The sequence below is a fragment of the Sorex araneus genome, chromosome 6 (genome assembly GCF_027595985.1).
Source record: "Sorex araneus isolate mSorAra2 chromosome 6, mSorAra2.pri, whole genome shotgun sequence".
Classification (NCBI taxonomy): domain Eukaryota; kingdom Metazoa; phylum Chordata; class Mammalia; order Eulipotyphla; family Soricidae; genus Sorex; species Sorex araneus.
This window is the reverse complement of record NC_073307.1, coordinates 28976653-29004009: the sequence shown is the minus strand read 5'-3', so window position 1 is coordinate 29004009 and position 27357 is coordinate 28976653. Positions and strand designations below refer to the sequence as shown.

The 27357-nt window shown below is 37.8% G+C and overlaps 1 protein-coding gene and 1 non-coding gene across 10 annotated transcripts in view; both read right to left on the bottom strand.

Annotated features, from left to right (window-relative positions):
• RAPGEF6 (Rap guanine nucleotide exchange factor 6) overlaps positions 1-27357 on the bottom strand; it is a 187462-nt gene that overhangs the window by 96548 nt on the left and 63557 nt on the right. For 7 of the 9 annotated variants that reach the window (XM_055143032.1, XM_004609838.2, XM_004609836.2 and 4 more), the window contains exon 7: positions 2493-2624. In XM_055143032.1, the coding sequence (XP_054999007.1) occupies positions 2493-2624 (132 nt within the window). Of the gene's footprint in view, positions 1-2492; positions 2625-11820; positions 12701-27357 lie in introns of those variants that run through there. The other 2 variants (XM_055143033.1, XM_055143034.1) reach the window with 1 other exon arrangement.
• Positions 15804-15908, bottom strand: LOC129406191 (U6 spliceosomal RNA). The gene has a single exon (XR_008630854.1). It is a non-coding gene; the product is annotated as a U6 spliceosomal RNA (small nuclear RNA).

Genomic DNA, 27357 nt, shown 5'->3' with positions numbered 1-27357 from the left:
AGAGAGTGCATAAGGCGCTTGCCTAGCATGCAGCTGTTCAGGGTTCAATACCTGGCATCCCACATGGTTACCTGCACACAACCAGGACAGATGTAAATGCAGTCAAAGAGAAGCCTTGAATAACACCGAGTGTGGCCCCAAAACAAATATTACAAATTTCTTTGTTCAGGGTCCAGAGCTATGGCATAATGTGTAGGGGCATTTGGTTTGCCCACAGCCAACCTGGCTTTGATTCCTGGCATCCGATCTAGTCCCTCAAGCAGCACCAGAAGTAACTAATTCCTAAATGCAGAGCCAAGAGTAACACCTGAGCATTACTGGGTTTGGCCCCAAGTAAATAATTTCCTTGCTATAAAGCCAGAGTAATAATACAGCAGGTAGGGGGCCTTCCTTGCATTGGGGCAACCCAGATCAGATCTCTGGCATTCCATATGGTCTCCTGTGCCTGCAAGGAGTGATTCCTAAGCAAAGAGCCAGGAGTATGTCCTAGGCACCACTGGGTGTGGCCAAAAACAAAGAATTTCCTTGTTCTTGTGTCAGAGCAATAGTTTACAGTGGGTAGGGTATTTGCTTACACGTGGCAGACCTGGGTTCAATCCCTAACACCCCACATGGTCCCCCAAGCCTTCCATGAGTGATCTTCGAGCACAAAGTCAGGAGCAAGCCCTTAGCAATGCTGGTTGTGGCCCAAGTCCCACCTCCTCCAAAAAAAATTTCTTGTTCCTGGGTGGAGAAACAGTACAGCAGGTAAGGCACTTGTCTTGCATGCAGCTGATCCTGGTTCAATTTTGGCAACACTTATGGTCCCCTGAGCATTGCCAGGAGTGATCCTTGAGAATAAAGCTAGTAGACCCTAAACACAATAAGCGTTAACATAACAACCAAATTCCTAAAACTTTCTTGTCCTTTAAAAAAAATGTTTATTACAGTCTGGAGCAATAGTATAGTGAGAGACTTGGGTTTGATTCACAGCATCCCATAAGTTCCCCAAGCACTGCCAGGAGTGATTCCTGAGTACAGAATAAGGAATAATAAACCCTGATCATCACTGGCTGGGGTCCCAAGACAAAAACAAAATAAAACAGAAAAGTTGAATATAGAGAATCCTTGCTCTACTACGAAATTATTCTTTGTTTCTTTTTTGGATTGGGGGCCACATCAGGCAGTGCTCATGGGTTATTCCTTGCTCCATACTCAGGAATCACTCCTGGTAGACACAGAGGACAATATGGGATGCTGGGACTAGAACCTGGGTCAGCCATATGCATGGCAAATGCCCCATCCTTTGTGCTAAGACTCTGTCCCCTCTATTACAAATTATTAAAGCTGTAATGGTCTCAGCAACAAATTTTTGTGGAGAAAAACCACATAGAAACCAAAACTGAAGCTATTTTTTCATCTTATGTATGTCTATAAACTTCCTTCTTCAGAAAAATGCTTGTTTTCCTAAAAAACATAAATCTGAGTATCTCCATTAAAACCACAGTCTTAAAATGTTTTTGTCAGACAAAACTATTTCTACATATCAGTTTCAATACACAGGAGCCACGAGCTACATGTGTCTTTTGGGTACTTTAATGTGGTTAGTCCAGGGCTGGAACAACAGTCCAGAGGCACCTACCTGCATTACAAGTTTGATCTCCAGTACCATATATGGTCCTCCAAGCCCATAAGAACTGAGATCTGCCAGGTGTCTCCAAGAAACAGCAAGAAAGAGTGTGCAGTCTGAATTGACATATGCTTTACGTTTATGGTATATTCTGACTTTTAGGATATGAGTAATAAAGCAACTCATTAAATTTTTAAATATTGACTGGCTGCTGAAATGACATTTAGATAAACTATACTGAAGAGAGTTTATTAAGATTTCACCTTTTAAAAAGATCGTGTGCCTACTAGAAAGTGAACAGCTTTCACAATACAAAATACAAATTTTCTTTATGATTTTTATATACAGAAGACAAAGTTTATTGATTAAAAATAAGTTTTTTTTTAAAAAAAGTTTAAGTTCAACTGTTCCAGGAACATTTTCTTTCTTTCTTTTTTTTTTTCCAGTTTTAGAGACACACATGCTCTCCTGGCTCCTGTGCTCAGGGATCACTCCTGGTGGAGACTGGAGGACCATATGATTGAATGTGGGTGAGTCATGGGCAAGGCAAGTGTCTTACTCAAGGTACAATCTCTCCAGCCCCCCCAAAACATTTTTTTAATCAAAGCAAATATTATATATTAATATAGATTTAGTTGGATAAAAGAAATTTGAAAGAAAATAATAATTACATTCATTGGACTGTATTTAACCACCCTCAAAAGAGATCACCTCTTAAATTAGGCTTGCAAACATGACACAGTGAATAAAGTGTATTTCCCAAAGACCTTATTGCCTGAACTTCACACCCTAATTAAAAGATATATGACCACCTCAGGCACAATCACAGGATATTTGGCAGATTAAGAAAAGTCGTAAGTATATCAAACTCCTAAGGTATTACCTGATAAATGTCAGATAAACTGCTGCTCCCAGAGTCACTGGCGATGCTACAACCAGATTGACTAGAAGATACATGAGTCACCTGTGGATGAGGGTTGTCTGTGATGTGCATCTTGGTAAGATCGGCTGGAAGCTGAGGAGGAAAAATAATTTAAGATAGTCTAAACATAAAAATTTACCTTTATGAAAATTGACATACCTCTTTAATAAATTCTTGTCTTATGTACAATCACTCATAGTCTAATTCCTAACTTAAATCCTCCACTCTTAGGAAAAAATCCTGGGAAATTTTAAAGTTCCAAAGTAGTACTGTGAATCTAGTAAACAAGCAAGCCTACAGATGAAGCCCACCAAGCAGTTTTCAAGAGATTATACTGCAGTAATAGTATTTGAGATGAAAATATTGGTCCCAATTTTATTCCTAATTACAAACATCAGGTGTTATGACTATAAACGGGCAGGAAGCTATTTTAGAAACTTGCACACTTCTGAGCACACATACATAATCTAAAATATCAGAATAAAGCAGCAATATCTTGAATTAAAAGCATACTATCAGAGAAAGGATCATTATGGCAATAGTTGGAAATGATCACTATTTTATTTACAAGAACTGAGTGCTAAAAGTAAGCAAAGGGATATGCATGATAATCTTTCAGTATCTATATTGCAAGCCACAATGCCCAAAAGGAAAGAGAAAGAGAAAGAGAAGGAAAGTGCCTGCCATAAATGTAGGTGGGGACAGTGAGCAGGGAAGGAAATTGGGGACATTGGTGGTGGGAAACATACACTAGTGAAGAAATGGGTGTTGGAACATTGTATGACTGAAACCCAGTTATGAACAACTTTGTAACTATGTATATTATGGTGATTCAATTAAAAAATTAATTAACAAAACAAGTATACTTTCATTCAGGCAACAAATAACAGTTGACTGCACAGAATATTTTGAAATGTTAATAAGCAACTTTTCATTTAATATTACACTAGGTTTTAGCTGCTCCTAAAATATTTTGTTACAACAGACATAATATATATGAAATATAAATGATAATGATTTAGTGACTATCATGTTAATGATACAGGTACAAGAGACCCAGTAAAAAGTAAATTATTCTACTTCATCTTTAGTATAAACATATTGTACAATAATTGTAAAACAAAAATTTCCAAATAACTCACAAAGTATATTAGAGCTAACAGTTTTGTGCTTCAAAGCCACTTAAGTTTTATATTGGAATTACAGTAATAAATTTAAAAATATAATTTCTCTGAACTACTTAGGACCATTAAGAGAAATCTGTTTATTTTCAGAGTCAAGGAAGAGAGTACTGGGGATAAGGTGCATGCCTTGCATATGTGAAACCTTGATTCAATCCTCTGCAGTATATGGTCCACCAGGTGGATGTGACCCTACAGGACCCTGAGCACCATCAGATATGGTCTTGGTGGTCCCAGGCATCACAGCACTAAGCAGCCCCGTAAAACATATGGACTCTCCTTTCAAACCATCCAGCTGGATTGGCAAAGGATCACCAGAAATGCCCCTGGGTGACCTAAGCACCACTTGGGGATGTCCCTCCGCCTCCTCTTTCTGAAAGAGAAATCTATTTACTTCTAGAAATAGGATTTGTTGTTCCTTTTCATAGAGGAAAACATTAAAGAAACAGACATTTAACAGTAGAAGGACATTAACTATAAAGGAGAAAATGAGTCTAAATTATATGATGTCAAAAGGAGTCACTGTAATTATAAGAAGTGCATAAAAAATCTACGTGATGAACTTCCCCTGCTGATAAGTGACTTGGGTAATTCGGATGAAACCTATAACTAAGATAAACAGAAAACTTAGAATATACACATATACAATCTGGCCTATCACGGTGCTTTTTTCCTAAGAATACTTTATGATTCTAGAGAGCCATTAATAGGAATCTTTTGATTGCTGCTGGTTAAAGAGACAAAAGTTATCACTGAAGCTCTAACATGAAGGACATATAATGTCTCAAGATTCTGAAAAATATATTTGATCACTGAGTTGAGAATGAACACTTACAAAAGCACTGGAAATAACTTTATTTCAGGAGCAGAACTAGTAGTACACCAGGTAGGGTCCTGCACACAACTGAACCAGGTTCAATCTTCAGAACTACATATGGTCTCCAAAACTGTAGAAGGAGTGATTCCCTGAGCACAGTTAGAAGTAAACCTTGAGCACCACCAGGTGTGGCCCAAACAAAATCACTGCAAAAACACTATCATTGCCAAATTCTAAACTGCATTGTTAGAATTCGCTTTTGAAAGTATGACTATCTGTATACAGAAGCACTGCTGACAACTCAAAAACATATTCATTGATCTAAATAAGACTAAGGGCTCAGAAGAACAGTATGCAACAGCTCAGAGAACCTGTCTTGAAAATGTACGGTCATGAATTTAAAACTCCAGTATTACCACACGCACAGTGTAATCCTGGCAGCTTTGCTGCCTGATACCTCTGGAATAACAAGTGATTTCCAGCTCTACTGGAGCCAGGTATGCTGAAAGCATCACAAAGGGATTTTACCTCTAGTAAGCACTGCAACTGAAAAGATGTGAGTAAACATGGTCAGGAAGTATGATCCTGGTGACCACAACTAAAGAAGCACAAATAATGTGAGCATCAATGCAAAAAAAAATTTTTTTTTTTTGCTTTTTGGGTCACACCCAGCGATGCACAGGGGTTATTCCTGGCTTTTCACTCAGGAATTACTCCTGGCTTTTCACTCAGGAATTACTCCTGGCGGTGCTTGGGGGACCATATGGGATGCCGGGGATCGAACCTGGGTCGGCCTCCTGCAAGGCAAACGCCCTACCCGCTGTGCTATCGCTCCGGCCCCAATGCAAAATGTTTGAGCACCACTGATGTGCAACACCTAGCCAGTATTACAGCTTAAAAAAAAAAAGTGTGTGAGCACCACAATCAATGTCTGAACCCCAGCCACTGCAACATTATCAACAACAAAGAAAAGAGAGTGGTGGGGGAGGGGAGAGAAAGAAAATGACCCCTCCCCAACAAAAAAAGACTAAAGAATATATAATAGTCACCATACATGATTCCGGGTTTATCCCAATACCTTTAAGCTCCTGTGAGCTACTACTCAAAGAAGACATAGGAAATTATCATATTTCCTTTATAGAGCACTGAGCATAAAAAAAACTAATCATAACATCAGCACTGGAGAGACAGTACGGGAGTATGGTGCTTGCCTTCCTTGCAGATGACCCAGTTTCGATCCTTGGCAGAGTATACACTTCCCTAAGTCCCACCAGGAGTAATCCCTAAGCACAGAGCCAGGAGCAAGCCCTGAGCACATCAAGGTTAGGTCCCCAAACCAAACAAAAACATAAAGCAAATGAAACAAAACACACAATGATTAAATGTCATGCATGAGGTTAGGGCCAGACATGTGGCTAGAAGTAGTACACATACTTCCTATATGTGAGGTCCTGTGTTCACTACCCCTCCCACCTCTGTCTGAGAAAAAGTCATAAAGCTTGGTAAGAAAAATAGGTAAAATTGGCTAGAGTGATAGCACATCGGGTAGGGCGTTTGCCTTGCACGCGGCTGGCCCAGGTTCGGTTCCCAGCATCCCATATGGTCCCCTGAACACCGCCAGGAGAAATTCCTGAGTGCAGTGCATTGCCAGGTGTGATCCAAAAAAGAGGAAGGAAGGAAGGAAGGAAGGAAGGAAGGAAGGAAGGAAGGAAGGAAGGAAGGAAGGAAGGAAGGAAGGAAGGAAGGAAGGAAGGAAGGAAGGAAGGAAGGAAGGAAGGAAGGCAGGCAGGCAAAATAATGGGGCTGGAGTGATAGCACAGCGGGTAGGGCATTTGCCTTGCACGCGGTCAACCCGGGTTTGAATCCCAGCATCCCATATGGTCCCCTGAGCACCGCCAGGGGTGGTTCCTGAGTGCGCAGCCAGGAGTGACCTCTGTGCATTGCCGGGTGTGACCCAAAAAGAAAAAAAAAAAAAGAAAAGCAAAATAACAAATACAGTACAGTGAGATAGAACAGTAGGTAAGGCAACTTGCCTTGCATGTGGCCACTTCTCAGTACAGAGCCAGAGCCAAGAATAGTCAATGAGCACTGCCAGGTATGGCACCAAATTACCATCTCCCCCACCAAAAGATGCAACTTAGAAAGACCTCCCTCTCACACAGTGGGTATCATGTTGGAAATGAGTCCCAGAAATGATTAACATCAAACCAACTATTTACTATTAGACAAAGACCCAGGCCACTGTGTTATATATGGTAGCACTAGTCAAATGTGGCTACTGAACACCTGAATGTGACTAGTCATATTGACAAATGTTACAAACACAAATTAAATGCTTTTTTTTTTCAAACCTCAGTAATTACACTTTTACTACAAGTTAAATGAACTTACTATTGAATATTCCATTAATTTTATGTTTTAAATTATGGTTACTAGGAGGTTTAAAATTATATACATGACTTAAAATGTACTCCTCAACAATATTAGACTGGAGATTCTAATGATCACATGCAAGGAAAAAGTAAGCAAGTCACTGTAGCTGGAAATGGATATTTGGGTAACAGTGTTTCCCAAAGTTGGAGGTACTGTACTGCCTCCTGGAGGGTTGGGGCAGTAGAATGATGGCACAGTAGTAGCTTCAGGTACAATTTGGAGGGGTCAATCTGTTTGTCTGCTTAAAGAAGTTAGATTTTCAGGGGCTGCTAAGCAGTTTTTAATTTTTTTTCCTGAAAAGTGAATGGTGCCCAAATAAGTTAGAGCACCTTTGGTACAAGAAAAATATATGAAAAATCTGAGCAATAATACAACAGGCAGGGTGTCTGCCCTGAACGCGGCCAATCCAGGTTCATTCTTCAGCATCCATCATGTGGTCCCCTGAGCACTGCCAGGAGTAATTCCTGAGTACAGGGCCAGGAGTAACCCCTGAGCATTGCTGGGTATGACCCCCAAAAAAGTAAAAAAAAAAAAAAAGCAAAAAGAAAAGTACAGGAGCGATAGCACAGCGGGTATGGTGTTTGCCTTGCACACAGCCAACCCGGGTTCAATTCCTCCATCCCTCTTAAAGAGCCCAACAAGCTACCGAGAGTATCACGCCTACACAGAGCCCAGAAAGCTACCCGTGGCATATTCAATATGCCAAAAACAGTAACAAGTCTCACTATGTCAAAAACAGTAACAAGTCTCACAATGGAGACGTTACTGGTGCCCGCTCGAGCAAATCGATGAACAATGGGACGACAGTGCTACAGTGCTACAGGAGGTAAAAGACTAACTAATGCAGCATTTTGGGGTACTTAAATTTCCTACACTAGAAAAGAGATACAACAATTCTGAATCAAGAAAACAACTCTAAGAATATTTAGAGACCACCTTGAGAAAAAAATCATACACATTCACTATGGCACAAGAAGATACAGACTTTATGAGCAATCCATCAGACTTATAGGAGCAACTAGACCTAGAACAAATGATATAGATGTCACCTGACAGGAAGTTAAAATATCCTAAGCCAGAGAAGTAGCTCACCAGTGAAGCATTTGCTTTTGCATGTGTGAGGCAGTAGGGTCAACCCCTAACACTATCAAATTATAGACTGAATGAAAAAACTCAACTAAGAATTAAAACTTGAAAACACAAAACTTTTTTTTAATGGGTAAGTAGGCCCTGTCAGGTATGCCCCCCCAAACCAACACTTCCCACCCCCCAATACACACACACAAAGACAAAAGTACACAACAAAAGACAAAAAAAAATGCTGGAGAAAGTATGATAAATCTTTTGCACTCTTACTACGAATGTAAATTTCTGTAATTGGTGCAGCCATTTATGGAAAATTGTAAGGCAGTTTCAAACAAAAGGAAAGAAGTAAGGGAGGGAGGGAGAAAGTTGGCTTTGCTATGATCCAGTTATCCCTGTCCTGAGAATTTATTCCCAAAATACAAAAACAAAAGGTATCATTTATTGCAGCATTATTTACAACAGCCAAGAACTGGAAACAACCTAAGTATCCACCAGCTGATAAAGATGTGTTATAAAGACAAACTGGAATACTAAAGTGCTATAAAGAAAAATGAAATCCTGTCATTTGCAATAAGAGGAATAGATCTACAAGGTATCATGCTCATAGTGAGGTAAGCTAGAAAAGGAGAAACACTGTAAGATTTCACTCAAATATGCTACCATATTTGAGGGGGTAAGAGAAATATATGAACTAATATATGAACTTTTGGGCCATAAGATTAATTATCATCAGAAAGGAATACATGGGTAAACCAGGGGACAAAAGACTTAAATGTTAATACAGAATGTTCTGTCATTAGCATTTAAAAAAAGCTTAGACATGAACAATACAGTGATTAACTTTAGAAATGTAGAATTAGTAGAGTATCAATTGATCAAAAATGAATGAGTTAAGAGAACTAGATTAATTGGAATGCAGGGTAAAATAAGTATGACACAACTATGTGGAGACATTACAGACTAATCCAGAATCCTTATTGCTAAAGTAGTTAAGAGAAAGAGCTGAATTAAAAAAAATAGGCCACCTGCCCCTCCCAACTTTGCACACTTTAAGATAAATGGAATTATTCCACATAAAAGAAACTTCCAGGGGCTGGAGTGATAGCACAGCGGGTAGGGTGTTTGCCTTGCACGCGGCCAACCCGGGTTCGAATCCCAGCATCCCATATGATCCCCCGAGCACCGCCAGGAGTAATTCTTGAGTGCATGAGCCAGGAGTGACCCCTGTGCATCGCCGAGTGTGACCCAAAAAGCAAAAAAAAAAAAAAAAAGACACTTCCAACTGTCAAGAATGGGAAACAAAATAAAATATTACACAATCCAAGTCCATGGCATCAAGGATAAGACAGGAAACAGAAAAAAAGCAAAATACAGCTCATCATTAGGAACAGATTACTTAACAAAGGAACAAGATTTACATGGAGTCCAAACTTCACACTAGCAATGCTGAGTGAAAGAAGATAGCACATTAACTTTTGGGGAGAACAGAGGGAAGAGTTTGAACCCAGGACCTCACGCATGTAAAACATGCTCTACAACTGAGCAAAATACTCAGTCATCAACAGTGAATTAATTTTACTAGTGCTAAAATAATTTAGATTTACTATTTTTGCTTTTTTTTTTTTCAGTGTTTTGGGCCACACCTGGTGGTGTTCAGGGATTTACTCCTGACTTTCTGCTCAGGAATCACTCCTGGAGGGCTTGGTGGACACATGGGATGCCAGAGAACAAACCTGGGTTGGTCTCATGCAAGGCAAACACCCTACCCACTATGCTATTATTGCTCTGGCCAAGATTTACTACCACTGTATATACATCAAAACATTTTTAAAGCTAAATGTATACTAAGCCAGAGTATTAGCATAGCAACTAGGGCATTGTCCTTGCATATGAATGGCCCAGTTCTATCCTGGGCACCATATGTTGGCCCCCTAGCACTACCAAAAGTGACCCCTGAGCTCAGCATAAGAAGCCGTAAGTATCACTGGGTATGGTCCAAAAAACAAAACAAAGCATGAAACAAAGCCGAAAAACAAAATGAAAAAAAAAACACAAAAAACGAAACACCCCCCAGATAAATGTAATTTAAAGCATTAAGACACATAAGGACCACATATGATGCTGGCATCATGTTTAACACTCCCATCTCCTGACAGTCTTGTTCCAGGAATTATTTACTTCAATATGAAAATTAATTAATTCAGATATAATAATATGCAAGTAGTAACATAAGCAAAATACACGACTAACAAAAGAAATTAGTTAAATGTATTGGAAAACCAAAAGTGGCAAGTATAAAAAATTAATTAACTTCAGTGTGTTTAATCACAAGGCTGAGTTAAAATTTATTAACAGTAACGTAAGATACGTATGTTGGGAAATCACATGTAGTTTACATACATAAATAATCTATAAATTCTGCAAATAACAGAATTCTGCTAAGATATTTTCTGCTATTTAATAAAACTTTTGGATTTAATCTTTAAAATCTTCTTTGGTTATCTTTACTTATTAAATGAATTAAACTTTGGTTATCAGTACCAGACTACTTTTTTCCCCCTATTAAAAAGAATCATCCCATGTCTCTATATATCATTAATTTTTTTCCTGTTAAAGCTTTTTCATCTGATCTCATCTACTTTCCATTTACATGTCACCTTAAAATGCAGTACTGCCACTCTCAGGCATCAGCACTACATAGGCCCCACAGGTGGTATGCACTGGAGAGGCTATCTATACACCTTGACAAATAATAGTACAAGCTGAGTGAGTGTGATCTGGGCTTCTATTTGTACATCTGAACCAGTTGTTTGCAGTACTGCACAGTGAATAAAAATGTCCTTCCAGATCTACTGTTCAGAAAGATGCAATGAGCTAGCACACCATGATGCTATCACAGTATTTCTTCCTTAGTCACCATCAGTAGAACCTTTAAACAAAGACAATTTCAAATCATCCTAAAATATACTCCATTGTGCCTGACTTTATTCAACAGAACTATTAGAAAAACAAGTATAGCTAATGTTACAATTATTTACTAAAACACTTGGTTTTATACAACAAATACTTCTCGAGTTTTCTGTTCGAAATTTATATAACAGCAAAGATAATGGGTGGCCTCAAATTCCAGTTTATATAAACCATTACTACAACTTACTAATTTGCATGTGTCTTTTCCTAAAACTGAAAAGAAAAAAAAAACACAGTGCAGGACTATGCTTTTTAACATGTCTTCTTTAAAATATGATCCTAAATAGTATCAAGTTACTAAAGTTTCATTTCCTAGTATTTTGAGAGTACTCAAGAACATTATTAACATATGTTCATAAAATTATTTTTCATGATTATTTTGTTTCACTGCTTGAAAAATATTCACAATTCATAAAAATAATGCAATGATTTCTTATAGCAAAGTATCAATTAAAATGTATTATAAAAACAAGAGATGAGAATAAAACTTAAAACATTAACCATTAAGGAAATCAGCCAAAACAATACATTCACTTTAAAGACTATCACAGAAAAGAACAGAAAGTCATAATTAAAAAATGGGTATATAAATAATTTAAATACACTTAGTAGTACACTAAGTTATTTTGGAAATTCCTCTAAATTGAAAAACAAAAGGCCATGAGACTGAGCTATTTAGATTGCTTAAGAGTTATAAATTTTAGTATATATAATAATACACTCAAGTTATTTAAAATTCAAACTAGCAGAGCCTAATATAATAACTACCTTATTAATCATAAATAAAGTAACAATTACTTACTTTGGAGGCCCATGGCTGAAGACAATTGGCATAACAGCGAACAAGAAAAGCCATTTCCTGAGATGGAAAAGGTAGCTTCCTTTTCAAGTCAGAGCCACACAGAATAGGTTTGTTGACAAAATTCTGTTAAGTTTCTTTTTACAAATCACACACCATTTGCAGCATTATATAAAAGCAGTTTTTCCTTTCAAACTAAAATCCAGAGCTTTTTGTAGCTTAGAGTACTGTTCTAAATAACTGCAACAGCTTTCATCAAAATGTTCACTTTTAACAAGCAAATCACCGTAAATCAAGATATTTGTTTCTAGTTCAGAAAAGACAGACACACATACTCAGACATCTGGAACAGGCATGCACAGTGGTAACAGTTAATACTATATCGATCAAAGCAAATAAGGCAACATGCAGCAAAGCTCTGATCTTGGATTCTGAAAAACCTTTCCTCTCGCTGTAATAATATAGCCTTGTCTTTTCTTCAACTTATTTTATTCTGTAGAGCAAGCAAAGCAATAATTCTTCTGCATCAGGAACAGTCCAGAATATTGTATCCTTAAGATGAAAGTTTCTTCTTTATAGTCTTAATGACCAAGGTTAAAAAAAAATTAAAAAATCAATCATCAAGCAATGCTTTAACAGGTCTGTCCTATAGAATACCTGAGAATCTCCAAAATTAACTCTTTCTCCTTTTCATATACACATTTGCAGCTCTGCAGTATTGCTTCTTGTTCTAATGCACCGGTAAGGCAGCACTGTTTATCTAAGCCTGGCTTTTCTGGTTGAAAATTTATTTATAATATGGTACAAAAACACTACATTTTCTGCTAAAACAAGACTATATGTTGTATCTAAATTCCTATTGTCCTTGTCTGTTTCATAGCAGCTCTGTAAGGAGAAGCTTCTATTGATTCTATGCTCTGCAGTAAGATGAAATATCTAATAAGAAGGAAAGAGAGTGGGAGGAGAATAGAGCTAAAAGGATGACATCACCTGTATAGAAAGCCTTCAGAAACTGCATTAGATCAATTGGCTACTGTATCTGCAGATGTAGCCCAAAGAGCAATTTGCACGCACACAGGCAGACACACACCCTACAGTGACACATGTCAGCAAGTGACATTCTGTGAGAAAAATTAAAATAGCTTAAGCATCTCTATAAGCTAAAAAAATCCATTTCAATATTTAATTCTGTGCAATGTTATATTTTCTAGTTTTATTCAAATTAAACACAATGTCATCCTCCCAAGAGAAAAATAATTAGCTCCAGTAAGAGTCCCTTGCATTGCAAATGCATAAATCAGTCTAAATCTCAGATGGGTCAAATATATATTTGTAATACTATTCCAGGGGTCTGTATTTACAAAAATTCTATTTGTCAAATAACTGTTTTGAAAGGTATAATTTTTCAAAGCACTAAAATTATCAAAACTGGCATAATAGTAAATGAAAACAATAGAGTTTCAATTTGCAAAGGAGAGCTGAAAAACACAGGCGCAGCAGCTAAACTAAACTGCAGCATGTACCAATCCCTCTGAGGGAGAATAATCTATGCAATAAGGTACTTCCCTACAGTACAATACTCAATTCCTCGAAAGAGACGAAGTCAGTAAAACACAGAATCTAAGAAGGAAATTTTTAAACCTGCTTCCAACTGAGCTTTGATTAAAAAGAAATCTTGCCACACCCTCTCCAATCTGAAAACACAATTCCTTTTGTATCCACCCATATCTTTCATGCTTCTGCCGTAAGAAATCGACCATAGTTTATGCTAAGGATTATATTGCTGCCTCTCAATGGTAAAAGTACAATAGTTTTCACTAGTAAAATATAGTTAGTATGCCTTGATGCAGCATAATTATGAAAATAACAATGAAAAAATCAAAGTGAAAGGATGATTTGCTTTTTTCACCTAACACAAATTTCAGAAGACGTGCAACATAAGAAGTAAAATCATAACCTGAGAGACAAGCTTTTTTAAAAAGAACTTCAGTGACCGTCAAAGAAAGAAACATCTTGCCATTAGCCCCTCCTCAAAAGGGGCTGGGGAGGGAAAGATCTTAAATACCCCTGGGCAAAGAATGAGTCACTTTCTGAACAACACTATGCTGCCAATCTAAATTATGCTGCTACTTGTAAGATTAGAATTTACTCTGATAAAACTAAGCATTATTTAGAAAAAGAAAGGCCATGCATTCAAATATATAATCATTTATGAATTTAAAAATTTTCACAAAACTTTAGAAGGTTATTGAAAAATTTTAATACACAAAATCTACATTTAAGTGTAAAATTAAATTTTACCAATTCAAATACACGCGGCTAGTTTTTCAAATGTGAAATACGGGTAATATATACATGTTTAAAATTCAAGCACCAGTATAGTTTTGTGTTTTCTTTCTCTTTTTTTTTTTTTGGGGGGGGGCACCTGGCTCTGTGCTCAAAGATCACTCCTGGAAGGGTTCAGGGGACTGTATGGGGGGCTAGATCTCGAACCCAGGTTTGTTATATGCAGCCAAGTGGCCTACTTGCTATACTATCTCTCTGGTCCCCTAGTACTGGTTTAGTTTTAATGTGATTAATTTCAACACAAAGGGTTTGTAAAATTATGAAAAGTCCAATATTCAAGTATAAATGAGCTAATATATAGTTTTAACTCACTTTTTTAAATAGAAAAATTAAAGCAGACACTATCTATGTAAGGCAAACTCTTCCAAAAGATAAATTTCTAGACAAGCATTTTGTGCATAAACATTTCCATTTTAACCCCCCAAATTAATTATATGTCTGTATAACATTAGTAGAATAAATTACTACCAATTAAAAAGCAAAATCCTAATGGATAGCTTTCTCACTTTTTATAAATCAGCTGATAGCACACAAAGACTTCAAGCTGAGCAAGGGAGACAGCCATCTTTTAGCTTCTTTAAAAAACTGCTGCCCTGTGCATGAAATGCAATCCACTAGTGCCATATGTTAGTAGTATAGTAAACACCAACTCAATAAAGGAACATTCTCTTTTCCTTTAATTTGGCCTCAAAGAGAAGATGACATCATCCTTTTCCTGTTCTACCAATCATTTCACAGTATTTGCTATCCTAAGGAATTGTATAGTAAACCTTGTACTGGGTTCTCACTGAATCTCCCTGGGCAGCAATATCATGAAGGAAGCCAAACTCTGTATTTAGCAAGTGAATCCAACAGTATTCAGATACTACATAGTTTCTTCAGAAATAATGACCTACTAAATTACTGAAAAAATCTTTTGAAGTAATCAGATAACTAAAATTAGATTATTGGATGAATATACTCTTCACTTACATCACTTTTAAAATTTTATCATTATCTCATTCCATTTTCAGACCAATTCAAATGAAGTAATTGTAGCAAAAGAAAATGCCTTGACCTAGACATTGTCTAGGAATCATCAATACAGGAGAGTCATTTAATATATTTCCCCTGCAGATGAAGTGCCAGGATACTAAGCTACAATAATAATTTTTTTTCTTTAAAAAGTCTTTCATGTGTGGCTGGATATTCTAGTGTGTAAGGCATTTGCCTACATGCAGATGGCATGGGTTCAATACCCACAATCTCCATATGAGCCCCTGAACCCTGCCAAGAGTAATCCCTGAGTGCAGAGCCAGGAGTAAGCCCTGTGCATTGCCAATTGTGGCTCCAAAACAAAAAAACAACAAAAAATCTTTCACATTACTAGAAAAAAACAATGTATTTTGGCTTTGCAAAGTTTCAAATCATTAAAAATATATTTATTTAATTTTTAAATGAAACACCGTGACATATAATTACAGGCTTTCGTGATTACGTTTCAGTCATACAATGGTCGAGTACCCATCCCTGCACCAGTGCCCATTTTCCACCACCAATGTTCCCAGTATCCTTCCTGCCACCCCCACCCTTGCCTCTGTCACAGGCACATTCCCTTTTGCTCTCTCTCTCTCTCTCCTTTTGGGTATTATGGTTCACAAAAAAATGTGGAACGCTTCATGAATTTGTGTGTCATCCTTGCACAGGGGCCATGCTAATCTTCTCTATCATTCCAATTTTAGTATATGTGCTGCCGAAGTGAGCACTAAAAATAATTTTATTAAAATGTAAATGTTATAGTTAAAATTTAAACTGTACAAGCTGCATAAAATTGTAAAACACATAATCTGTATACAACTATATTGCTAAATAAAACAGCAAACTGGAACTGAAATCAAACTTAATGATAGTATGCCATGTCAAAGAAAGAGTTCTGACAGTCATTAAAAAATACACGCATACTTTCTGTTTCAATAAGTAACAACACTGAAAAGGAGGCAAAATAAAATTAGAATCAAGAAAGGTAGTTATCAAACCTATGGTAATCTCTGGCATAAAGTTTATTCCTCTTCTGCACTTACATAACAGTAAATTACAAATAAATATTTAATCAAAAGTCAAAAAAGAAACAAGGAACCTAAGAAAAGTTACCAAATTAAAAAAAAAGTCATACATCTGTACAATTTGGTTTTAAATATTTAGTCTGTAATATATAAAATGTTTTATGTTGGGGTGGAGGTGTGAAGGGAGAGTTTGGGCCACAACCAGCAACGTGCAGGGCTTACTCCTGGGAGGCCTCAGGACCATATAGGGTGCCAAGAGATCCAATCTGGCTTGGCCACATGTAAGGCAAGTGCCCCATCCATGGTACTATTGCCCCAGCTGCATGTAAACTGATTTTTATAGTAAAAGTATTTTATTCCTCTTAGAAAACAAGTGACATTTTATTAAAAAGAACATGTAAATCAATTTTAAAAGAATCACAGCAAGCCTCATCCAATCTCCCACCAACATCCGCCCCCAACCCTTAAGCTTAACTTGAGCATTTAAAATGAATCTGCAGTTATCAGACATGGTTAACTCCAATTACCGGTGTCCCTCAGGAATTTATGCTCTCAAACTGCATTCCAGCCATTTCTCAGCATTCTTAAGGAAGCCAGAGAGTACCAACACTGTCCTTTTAATCTTCTGTATTAAACAATGTGTTTCATAACAGAGTCATCCATGTCTACTAAAAGATCAGCAAGATGCTTTTGAAAATACTGTCAAAGCCACCAGCAGAACACATATGCACTATGAAATATGATACAGCCTGAGTGCAGGAGAAGAAAAAGCAAAGAGGGAGAGGGGAGCCTTCACCATCAACTAAGGTGATGTAAGCTTCTATAATTAGAATCAGTGAAACTGAAGGAACAATAAAAAGGCACCACCATGCTTCTACTTCCCCTTATATTGTGCAGCTGAATCAAGCATTTTTCACTCTTGCACAAAAGGATTCACTTGCATATACAATCAAGCAAGTATGTTGCATATTATCTATTGCAAGTCTAATGTAAAATTGTTTAAATTGTGCACTACTTTTCTTCAAAAATATCCTTCCCACAACTAAATAGAGCAATATATACTCAGGGCTAGCAATAAAGTCACCTCATTAATAAAATTAAACTACTGAGAATGCTGTCTCCAACTGCATATTCCTAGATTATGTTAAAGATTATATCACTTTTCCAATTTGAAAAATTGTATTTTCTAGTACTATTAAAATCACATAAAACTATGAGCATAGCATAATTACTAAGACATAACAAACCAAACTACAAGACAATAAAAAATCATTACTGGAACACTTGTAAGCCAGAATCTTAGATCTCTGGTGTAATATCAGAGTTGCTTCAAACAATTTTCAAAAGACTTTTTTTGTCTGTGCATCATGTTTCAAGTATAAGTAATCTTCCTGATCCCTGAGAAGATTCATATAAATGATTCATATAAATTCATAAAATTCATATAAATGTATTCACCAGACAACCAGAGGGGCACATCCTATCCTCTTATTACATCCACTACTGAAATTCACAATAGTCAATAACGTAATTTTAGAAGTCACTACTTAGCAGTGAGCAATATACGAAGACTGTTGAAGAGAATTTTCATAGCTTAAACTCAATGATTTAAAGATGTTAAATTTATTAATAAGTTATTCTAATAGAAAAAAACATGTGAATTATCTCATACTAATATAATACGGTTTGGAGAAAATTTTAATTGCATGAGGAACAAAAAAGGAGGATAAATTCTCAGAATTATCAATTAGCCGTAGATCTGAATTAAGATGTATTCATTTAAAAATTCACTAGCAATACCAGCTACCTGAGTTTGTGATTACAATAAATTTATTCCTCAACATTCTCTTGAATGTTTCTATGAGCCTTATTTAATTCACAAAAAAAATTTTTTAAAATCTTCTTTATGTAGGCATGTAGCATATTTTGATTACAATATCTTGCCTGTGTGGTTTTTTTTTGTCTGTGGAGTTTTGTACTTCTGTTTAGGTACAACAACCCAGGCATCAATAATTCTACACTACCTACCAACAAAACAAATGAGAAGCAAATGAGAATTCCTTTCTGAGATACTACAACACTCATAAAGGGGATGAGGGTTCCATTTCTGTTTTTAAGGTACAAAGCACCATAAAGACACTGAAACACTGAGCCCTCCAGGAAGTAGGTGAGGTAAGAAGAAAAACAATATAGAGGCTGCAGATTCTAAGGGGTGGTGCTCCAATTTCTCAATATTAGACAAGACAGAACACAGATCTAGTAAAGGCGACAGACAAAAACTTTCTTAGAAAAGGTAGAAAATTATTTTTTTACTCAATTTTTCATTCTATATGTAATTGCCAAACAGTACATTTAAAAACAATCAGGATAAGTCCATTAAATACACAAGTCAACAAATAGAAAATGAAGTTCACAATGTTGATAGTTTCTTCATATATCAGTGATAATGACTTAAATAATCCAAACTTGAAATTCTGATGATAGATATATCAGGATTTATATCTTTGGCATTTGGATCTGAATGCTTAAATTATTCACTGAACGGTGCATTATACATATGGTTTGAGTGTGTGTATATCTGTCCCCCTTGAACCTAATTTGTGCACTGAAATCCTTCAGGAGGCTGAAAACAGCATGAAGGGAGAAACCTTAATATAGCAATCAATCAGTAATCAGAAAGTTAGCTAAATGGGCTCGAGTACCTGCTTCGCATGCAGAAGCTTAGGTTTGATTATTGGGCCTATATGGCCCTCTGAGCAAGCACCACCAGGAACAACTTCCAAACACCAGGTAGGGAATAACCCTCCAACTAGCATTTTGATAAATAAGAACTGCAGGATCTAGCAACACACACGCATGCACTAACAAACAAAAAACAAAAAACAAAAGAACAAAACCCCAACCCCCCTACCCTTCCCTCATCTTTTGAGAAACTTTGGACCATATTTAGAGGGGGATTAGTATCTGTCTAGTTCTATTCCCACCAGATACAGAAACCAAGCATCTTAAATATTCTATAAAAATTGCCAGTTAGAAAGGGGGAAGTAAGGAGATGAGGAAGGAAAGTAATGGGAGAGCAGGGGTTAAAGGCCTCAGGTATACTACTAATATGGAGTAGTATAGCTACATATCCAGCAACACCGAAAATATGAGATTCAAACTATAACAACCAAACTTTACGATGTGCTTGACAAGATGGAAGGCTGGGCAGGGAAAGGGGGCAGGAGGGAACTTGGGAACACTGATGCAGGGAAGCTGATACTGGTGGTGGGATTGGTGTTAGAACATTATCACTAAAACTCAACTATCAATAACTTTATAAATCATGGTTCTTTAATAAAAAATTAAAAAACAGTGAAGGAAAATCAAATATGAAAAGAAGCTAGTGAATGTCTAAAATTACTCCTAAAATTATTTCAATTATCATTAATAATATACTTGATTATGAACTAAAAAAATCCTGCCAGTTATTATAGTGTTGGCTGTGGGTTTATTACATATGGTCTTTACTATCTTGAGGTACATTCCTTTTATCCCATTAAAAAAAATGTTTTTTAAAGTTTTTGGGTCACATCCAGCAATGCTCAGGGGTTACTCCTGGCTCTGTTACCCCACCTCACTTCTTGTGGGGCTCAGGAGGCATTATGGGATGCTGGGCTTCAAACCTAGGTAGAGTGCGTACAAAGCAAATGCCTACCCCATTGTACTATCTCTCCAGTTCCTCTATTTCTATTTTGTTGAGGGCTTTGTCAGAAAAATAAAAACAAAATTCTAAGAATATAGAACTCAGAGATGTCTTCAATGATTCAATTCCACTGGAAAAGACAAAATAAAAAAATATAAATAGATAGAACTATATTACACAGAAATTTTTGCATGGAAAAAGAAAATTTGACTAAAATAAAGACACCCTATCAAATGGGAGAAAATATCTACATTAGGTAAAGGGCTGGTATCCACTATTATCCATAAAGCACTCACAAAGTTCTGTAACAAAAAAAACAATAACTACTTTTTAAAATGGGCGAGGAGATGAACAAAAACTTTCCTTGAAGACACAGTCAATGAACAGATGTATGAGAAAATGTTAATCACCATTTCTCATATCCATAAAGCACTCACAAATTTCAGTAACAAAAAAATCCCAATAACCTACTTTTTTTAAATGGGATGAGGAGATGAACAGAAACTTTTCCTGAAGACACAGTCAATTAATAGACATATGAGAAAATGTTAATTATCATTTCTCATCAGGAAAATGCAAATACAATGAGAAACTATCTCCAACCAGTGAGAGCGGCATATATCCAAATACCTGGGGGCGGGGGGGGGGGGCAGTGTTAGTGGGGATGTGGTATAAAAGGAATTCTCATTCACTGTTGGTGGGAATGTCCTTTGGTTCTACATCTTTGGGGAACAGTAAGGAATCATCTTTTTAAATAAGAACTTGGCCAGAGATAGTAGAGGTAAAAGCACTTGCCTTGCATGTGGCTGACCCCAGTTCAATTCCCAGCACCAAATATGGTATTCCAAGTACCACCAGGAATGATCCCTGCACACAGCCATGTATGCCTGCACACCACCAATATTTTTTAAATGGTACCTTTTCTCTATCTTAGCAATTTGCTGGCACCTTAACCTGAATGTGTACTCCCTCCAACTAGCATCTTGCTAAATAAGACTAAATTCCTTCACTTAAAAAATTGATAGTTGAACTTGAGACCCTGTAATCCCAATTCTGCATATCTATGCCAAAAATTTTAAAACATTAATTTAAAAAGATGTCTGCACACCTATGTTTACTGCAGTGTTAAGTGCAATAGCCAGGATGTGGAAACAACCTAATATCCAATAACAGATGGCTAAAAGGAAGGGGTGGTATAAACAATGGAATACTATGCAGAGATGAAAAAAAATGAATCTTGCCATTTGCTGCAGCAATCTGGATGGAACTGAAGGGTATCATTTCCATGTTAAGTGAAATATATCAAAGGAAGAATAAACACCAGATAATCTCACTCATCTGTAGTATACAGAGAAACCTATGGACAGTATTTAACGAGGACAAACTTTCCCTCTGAGCGTAGAATTAAGATTATTAAATAGTGGTAAGAGTGGAGAAAGAGAGGGGACAGATTAGACTATAAATGACATGAGTCAGAGATGAATGGTCTTGAGCACCTTGGTGGTTGTGAAGATGTATTGACTTTGTTTATCAAAGCCATGCAAGTTAACACGATTGTAAACCATTTTACAAAATGACAAAAAAAAAAAAAAAAACACGGAAAAAGTACCAGAGAAATAGTCAAAGGGCTGGAGTGCATGTTTTGCACACAGGATATCAGTTGGATCCCTGTTACTGATTCCTGTCATCTCCCAAGCACAGCCAGAAGCAATCTCCAAGTAACAAGCTGGGAAAAGCTTCCCGACTGACCCCCTCCAAAAAAACCCACAAAATTTAAGTGCTTGAAAGAACATAGGAGCTGAAGCAATAGCACTGTGGGTAGGGCGTTTGCCTTGAACACGGCCGAACCGAGTTCGATTCCAAGCATCCCATATGGTCCCCTGAGCACCGCCAGGGGTGATTCCTGAGTGCAGAGCTAGGAGTAACAACCCCTGTGCATTGCTAGGTGTGACCCAAAAAGAAAAAAAAAAGACATAAATCTAGACCATTTAATTCTTTAATGTCTATTCTATCACGTCAAGTTAAAGGATCTAGTTCTTACAAATCTGTTCATATCAAGTTTACCACTTAACTGCATCTAGTTTCTTTATAAGTTTATACAGCTGTTGTAATGCTATTATGTTTAGTATCTGTGTCCCTCCTAATTTCTATGTTAAAATCCTGATCTCCAAGATGCTATTATGATTCATGGGGGGCCACACCCAGCAGTGTTCAGGGCTTGCTACTTAGGGCTTTGCACTTAGAGATCACTTCTTGTGGGGTTCTAGGAAACCATATTGGGTGCCACCGACCAAATCTGGGTATGTCCTGTGTAAGACAAGAAGATGCTATTAAGAAGGGGGGATTTGTAAGGTCAAACAGATCATTAGGAAGAAGCCCTTAAGACAGGTCCCATTCTCTTTCCAACATGTGAAGAGATAGGGAAAGGTGCAAGAATGAAACCTGAAAGAGAGAAGCTTACTAGAATTCCACCATACTGACATTCATGACCTTGAACTTCTATTCTCAAGAACTGTGAGAAATGAATTTCTTGTTTATATACGACTCAGTATTTTCCTGTCATAGAAGTATAAATAAGCTAAAACATGCTCCATGAGATTTTAACCCGGGTTGACTGTGTGCAAGACAAATGCCCTACCTGCTGTGCTATTGCTTCAGCCCAGGGATCCTATTCTTACTATAGGAATGGCTTAATAAGATAAAATGACTTGAAAAAAGCAAAACACATTTTGCTGAAAAGCTTAAGATATCAAATCTATTATATCTACAGTAAAGTGAAGAACTGAGCTATTTATTCAACATATCTTCATAAAGTTTAAATTTGGTCCAACTCATCTATAAACTGTCATGATCTCCTTAAAAATGCTCTGGATTGGGTAGGGCACTTGTCTTACACAGGGCATACCCATGTTTGATCCGTGGCTCCTGATATGATTCCCTAGAACCCCACAAGAAATGATCTCTGAGTGCAAAGTCACTAGTAACCTTTGAACATTGTGGGGTGTACCCTCTCCTCCCCCCGATAAATCACTAAAATGGAATCTCTGGATCCCACAAAACATGGAGCATCAGGACAGGAGAGAACATAAGGTAAAATCACAAGAGCAACTAATGAGAGAAAGAAGTGCTCACTGGCCATTTGTGAGCCTAGAATCAAACAGTAGATTCTATCTGAAGTATACTATGCCTACCACGTGACAGAATGAACTAGATGTAAAGAAAATATGGAAACAAAAATAAAAGTCTTCAAAATTTAAAACCATGACTCATAATTCTGCCATAGAATTTTTCTCCAGATATCCCTTGTAGGATAACACTGGGTTTGTCCTTTCAGCCTTGCCGCAGGGAACTTAGTTTATCTTAAAGCAATGTCCTTTCTGTATGGACACAGGAAGAGTTAATATTATGCTTTGTAACTTGGGAGTTGATTGACTCCAATAATATTTATTCCTGGGCATCTGCTTTCTCAACTCAGTTTCCCTTAGTTCCTAGCACCCCAAAAGCAGGGTCCTGACGAGGGACAGAATGGACCCAGGACAAGCTGTGAGCTACCCTGGCATCGAAATGGGCCAGGCCAAAACGCCACAATACTCAACTACAAGTTGAGAGCATGGTCATAGACAAATGCTGTCATGATCCAAAAGTAACGACGGGACTAGGACCCTGCTGGGGTTAAGAAGACTAACCTGACCTGAGGACTGCAGTCTAGAATACATAGTGAGATGTCCTCAGGAAGAACCAAGCTTTAAGTTTAATATATCTTACTGTGCTCATACAGAATGACACTGCTAGAAATATTAGAAATTTACTATATTAGTAATATTAGTAAAATATTAGTAAATTTACTATAACTATTTAAGTGGATTACTAGCTGAGGTAAGAAGAAAGTGACACACCCTGGATAGGATGCCACCCTTGAGTGGATTTCCTAGTAATCTGGAGTAATCTCCTAAAATGAGATTTTGTTAATCTCCCGGAGGAGTGGTCTTACCCCTCTTTGTTGATTTGTTAATATTCAACTCACCTTTGTGTCACCACCCTATGTGATTGCTATATAAACTAAGACTGTAAGAGAAGTGAGGGGGAAGACACAGAAGAAACGAGAAGACACAAAAAGAAGGAAGAAGACACAGAAGCAGAGCACAGAAGTGGGGAGAAGACACAGAAGCAGAGGGAGAAGACACAAAAGGGAGAAGACACAGAAGCGAGAGAGAAGACACAGAAGCAGAGACAGAGAGAGGTCGGAAGAGACCAGAGGAGAGACTACAGAGACAGATAGACAGACAGAAAAGAGCACAGCGGCACACACAGAAGCAGAGCACAAGAAAGAGCCATCCCGATCAGGCCCATACACAGCGGCTCGAGAGCACTGAACGCGAGCGGCGAGAGCCCACGAACCGTTAAGACAACACACACATCACCCTCTTCTTGCGTGCGCACGTTTGTGTTTTTCACAATCCCTTATGAAAAAAATTGGCTGATTCCACTGTGTCAGGTATTATGATGGTGAAAGAAAGGAAGATCAATAGCTTAATCTGTGTAGGAAATGTCAGAAGTACCAAAGACATAAGGAACTAGAAATTAAAACTGTATTTTATTTGGTCTACCAAGGAACTAAGGATACAGTTAGGATACTGTAGCCCATGACCCACACTGCTATTCAAACATATAGAAGAAATCAATGAAAGATGCTAACTTCATACCCAAAATATCCCCAATTTTTTTTTTCTTTTTGGGTCACACCCAGCGATGCTCAGGGGTTACTCCTGGCTTTGCACTCAGGAATTACTCCTGGCAGTGCTTGGGGGACCATATGGGATGACGGGGATCGAACCCGGGTCGGCCGCGTGCAAGGCAAACGCCCTACCCGCTGTGCTATCGCTCCGGCCCCGCCAATTTTTTTTTTGGGGGGGGTTGTGTTTTGGTTTTTGTAGGATAATGGTTGGTATGCCTTTCCTCCCTGGTTGTGGAGGCTTGTGTTTGTTGATTGCCCCCCCACCCCGCCCAACCTGTCAATTACCTTCGTCTCCTGATCAGACTCTGACTTGTAAATATTGTCTTTCTCTTCTCTTTAATGTCCTTTGCAGGGTTATTATTTCAGAGCAGCTGCTTTTTGTATGGATACAGGAAGACAGTTAAAAATACAAGCCTGTGGCTTGGGAGTTGATTGACTCCAGATAATATACCTCCTGGACATCTGCTCTCTCAACTCAAGCCTCAGTTGCCCTTACTTCCAAGATCCCCAAAAGCCGGGTCCTGACGAAAGACTGGATGGACCCAGGGCAAGTGGTGAGCTATGAGCTACCCTGGCATCGAAATGGGCCTGGCCAAAGTGCCCTAATGCTTAACTGTATAATAAGAGTTTGGTCATGGGCAGATTCTGGCATGATCCCAGTAATAACTAGATTTGGATCCTGCTGATGTTAGGAATGACTGATCCGCCTGAGCACTGTAGTCTGAGTCTGTGGTAAGATGTCCCTAGGATAGTCACCCTACAAGCCTAAAAGTGTCTATTACTGTGTCCATACAGAATGGTAAATATTAGGAGAAATAAAGATGCTAATTAAGTTGCAGGTCTAAGGAGAGGAGAAACACACCTAAAGGCTGTTTTGCCTTCGTGGGCTGTAGATAGTCGAGAAGTCTGGAAAAACATGTTAGATTATGCTTCCCGTGGGGAGGCGTGGTGTGGTGAGAGGATAAAAAGAGCAGCTGTGGGGAGGAGGGAGGATTGTTGAGAGAAGGGAATTGATGATTGGAGGAATGAATTGGTTGTTGGATTGTGGAGCAAACTGATTGAAGGTTGCTGCAGGGGGATTGAAGGAGAGACAGCAGAGAAAGAGAGAGGGACAAAGGAGATGGATATAGTGGGAAGAAAGAATTGTGTGGTTAGAGACACAGAGAGAGAGGATTGAAGAGAGCTGGGAGAGACGAGAGATTGAATAAATGGCAACTAATCAGCAACCGTCCTGGCCCTCATTCTTCCTTCATCCATCCAAGGCAACAGTCTTCCGGGGTGGAGAAGCGGCTCGAGAGCACCAAACGCGGGTGGCGAGAGAGAGCCGCCTGGAGAGCGTGCGAACATCCTTTTATGAGTCATCCCTGCGCTAGTGAGGGTCTTACACAGCCCTGTGTTATGGGGCCTTCACAGTTCCGCGCGAGTGCAGAATTTATTTTTTACAGGTTTTTTGTTTTGTTTTTAGGGCCACACCTCTAGAGGAAAAAAAACGAATGAAGGACTGAAACTTCAAGAATGTAATAGTCAAAAAGCTGAAAGGTAGACTGAAGCCAACTGAGAAGACAATTTTATACCAGATAATCTCAAAATTTTATAAAGCTGGAGCCACATTCCTAACAGTTTACAAATATATGTAACACATGATTTTATTATATTACATCTAACTGGTAATTCTTTATTAAAATATTTCTTGTTCATTGTGAAATATACATTAAAAGTCCCCAGAAATTTAAAAGAGTAAGATATACATGTAAATATAAGTTCTATTTTGTCCCATGCTCTGGAGATATTCTTGCAACCTACATATTTTAAACACTTGGGTTGCTGGGGCCAGAGCAATGGTGCAGCAGGTGGGGTGCTTGCCCTGAACACAGCCCACCCAGATATGATACCTGCACCATAAGGTCCCCTGAGCACCACCAGGAGTAACTCCTGAGTGCATAATCAGTAATAAACCCTGGGCATCATGGGGTGTCACCCAAAAACCAAAAATTAAAATTAAATAAATAAAACATTTGAGTTGGACTACTGACTTGCTAATGACATCACAAAGGTCTACAAATCAGTAATTTCAAAACCAGTCATCAGATTCTGGCAGACATCCCAGTCATCATTTAATTGACTCAATGCATATGGAGAGTTGCTCATTCACTGACTTTTATATGTACTTTATAACAATTATCACTAAGGTCAGACCAAAAAAATTACCTTGTTGAAAATAAGCCTTTGTTAAATGTGTGCTACAAAAAATTGAGTGTATCACTGTAATTAACTGACTACTATTCTAATATCAAGGCAGTTTTATTTTTTATAATTTTATTCATCCATTTTCTGTGATTATTTAGCTTGTCAATTTTTTGATTTGGTCACACCTAGTGACACTTAGGGGTAACTTCTGACTGCACTCATGAATTACTCCCAGCAGTGCTTGGGGGACCATAAGAGATGCTGGGAATTGAACCCAGGTAGGCTGGTTGTGGGTAGGCTGGTTGTGGCTTCAAATGCAACATAAAGATTTTATAAAAATGCTCTTATTTCAAGTATAGAAAATAAAAGTTTTATAAGTACCAGTAGTAACAGATTTTTTGAAAAGTATAACAACAGGAACAGAAGTCTCTGACATGCTTTTTAGGGTAACAGACTACTTGGGATCTCATTTATAGTCATCCTTCTTGAAAGATTTGGTTCCAGGACCCTCTAGAATATCAAAATCTATGAATGTTTAATTTCAT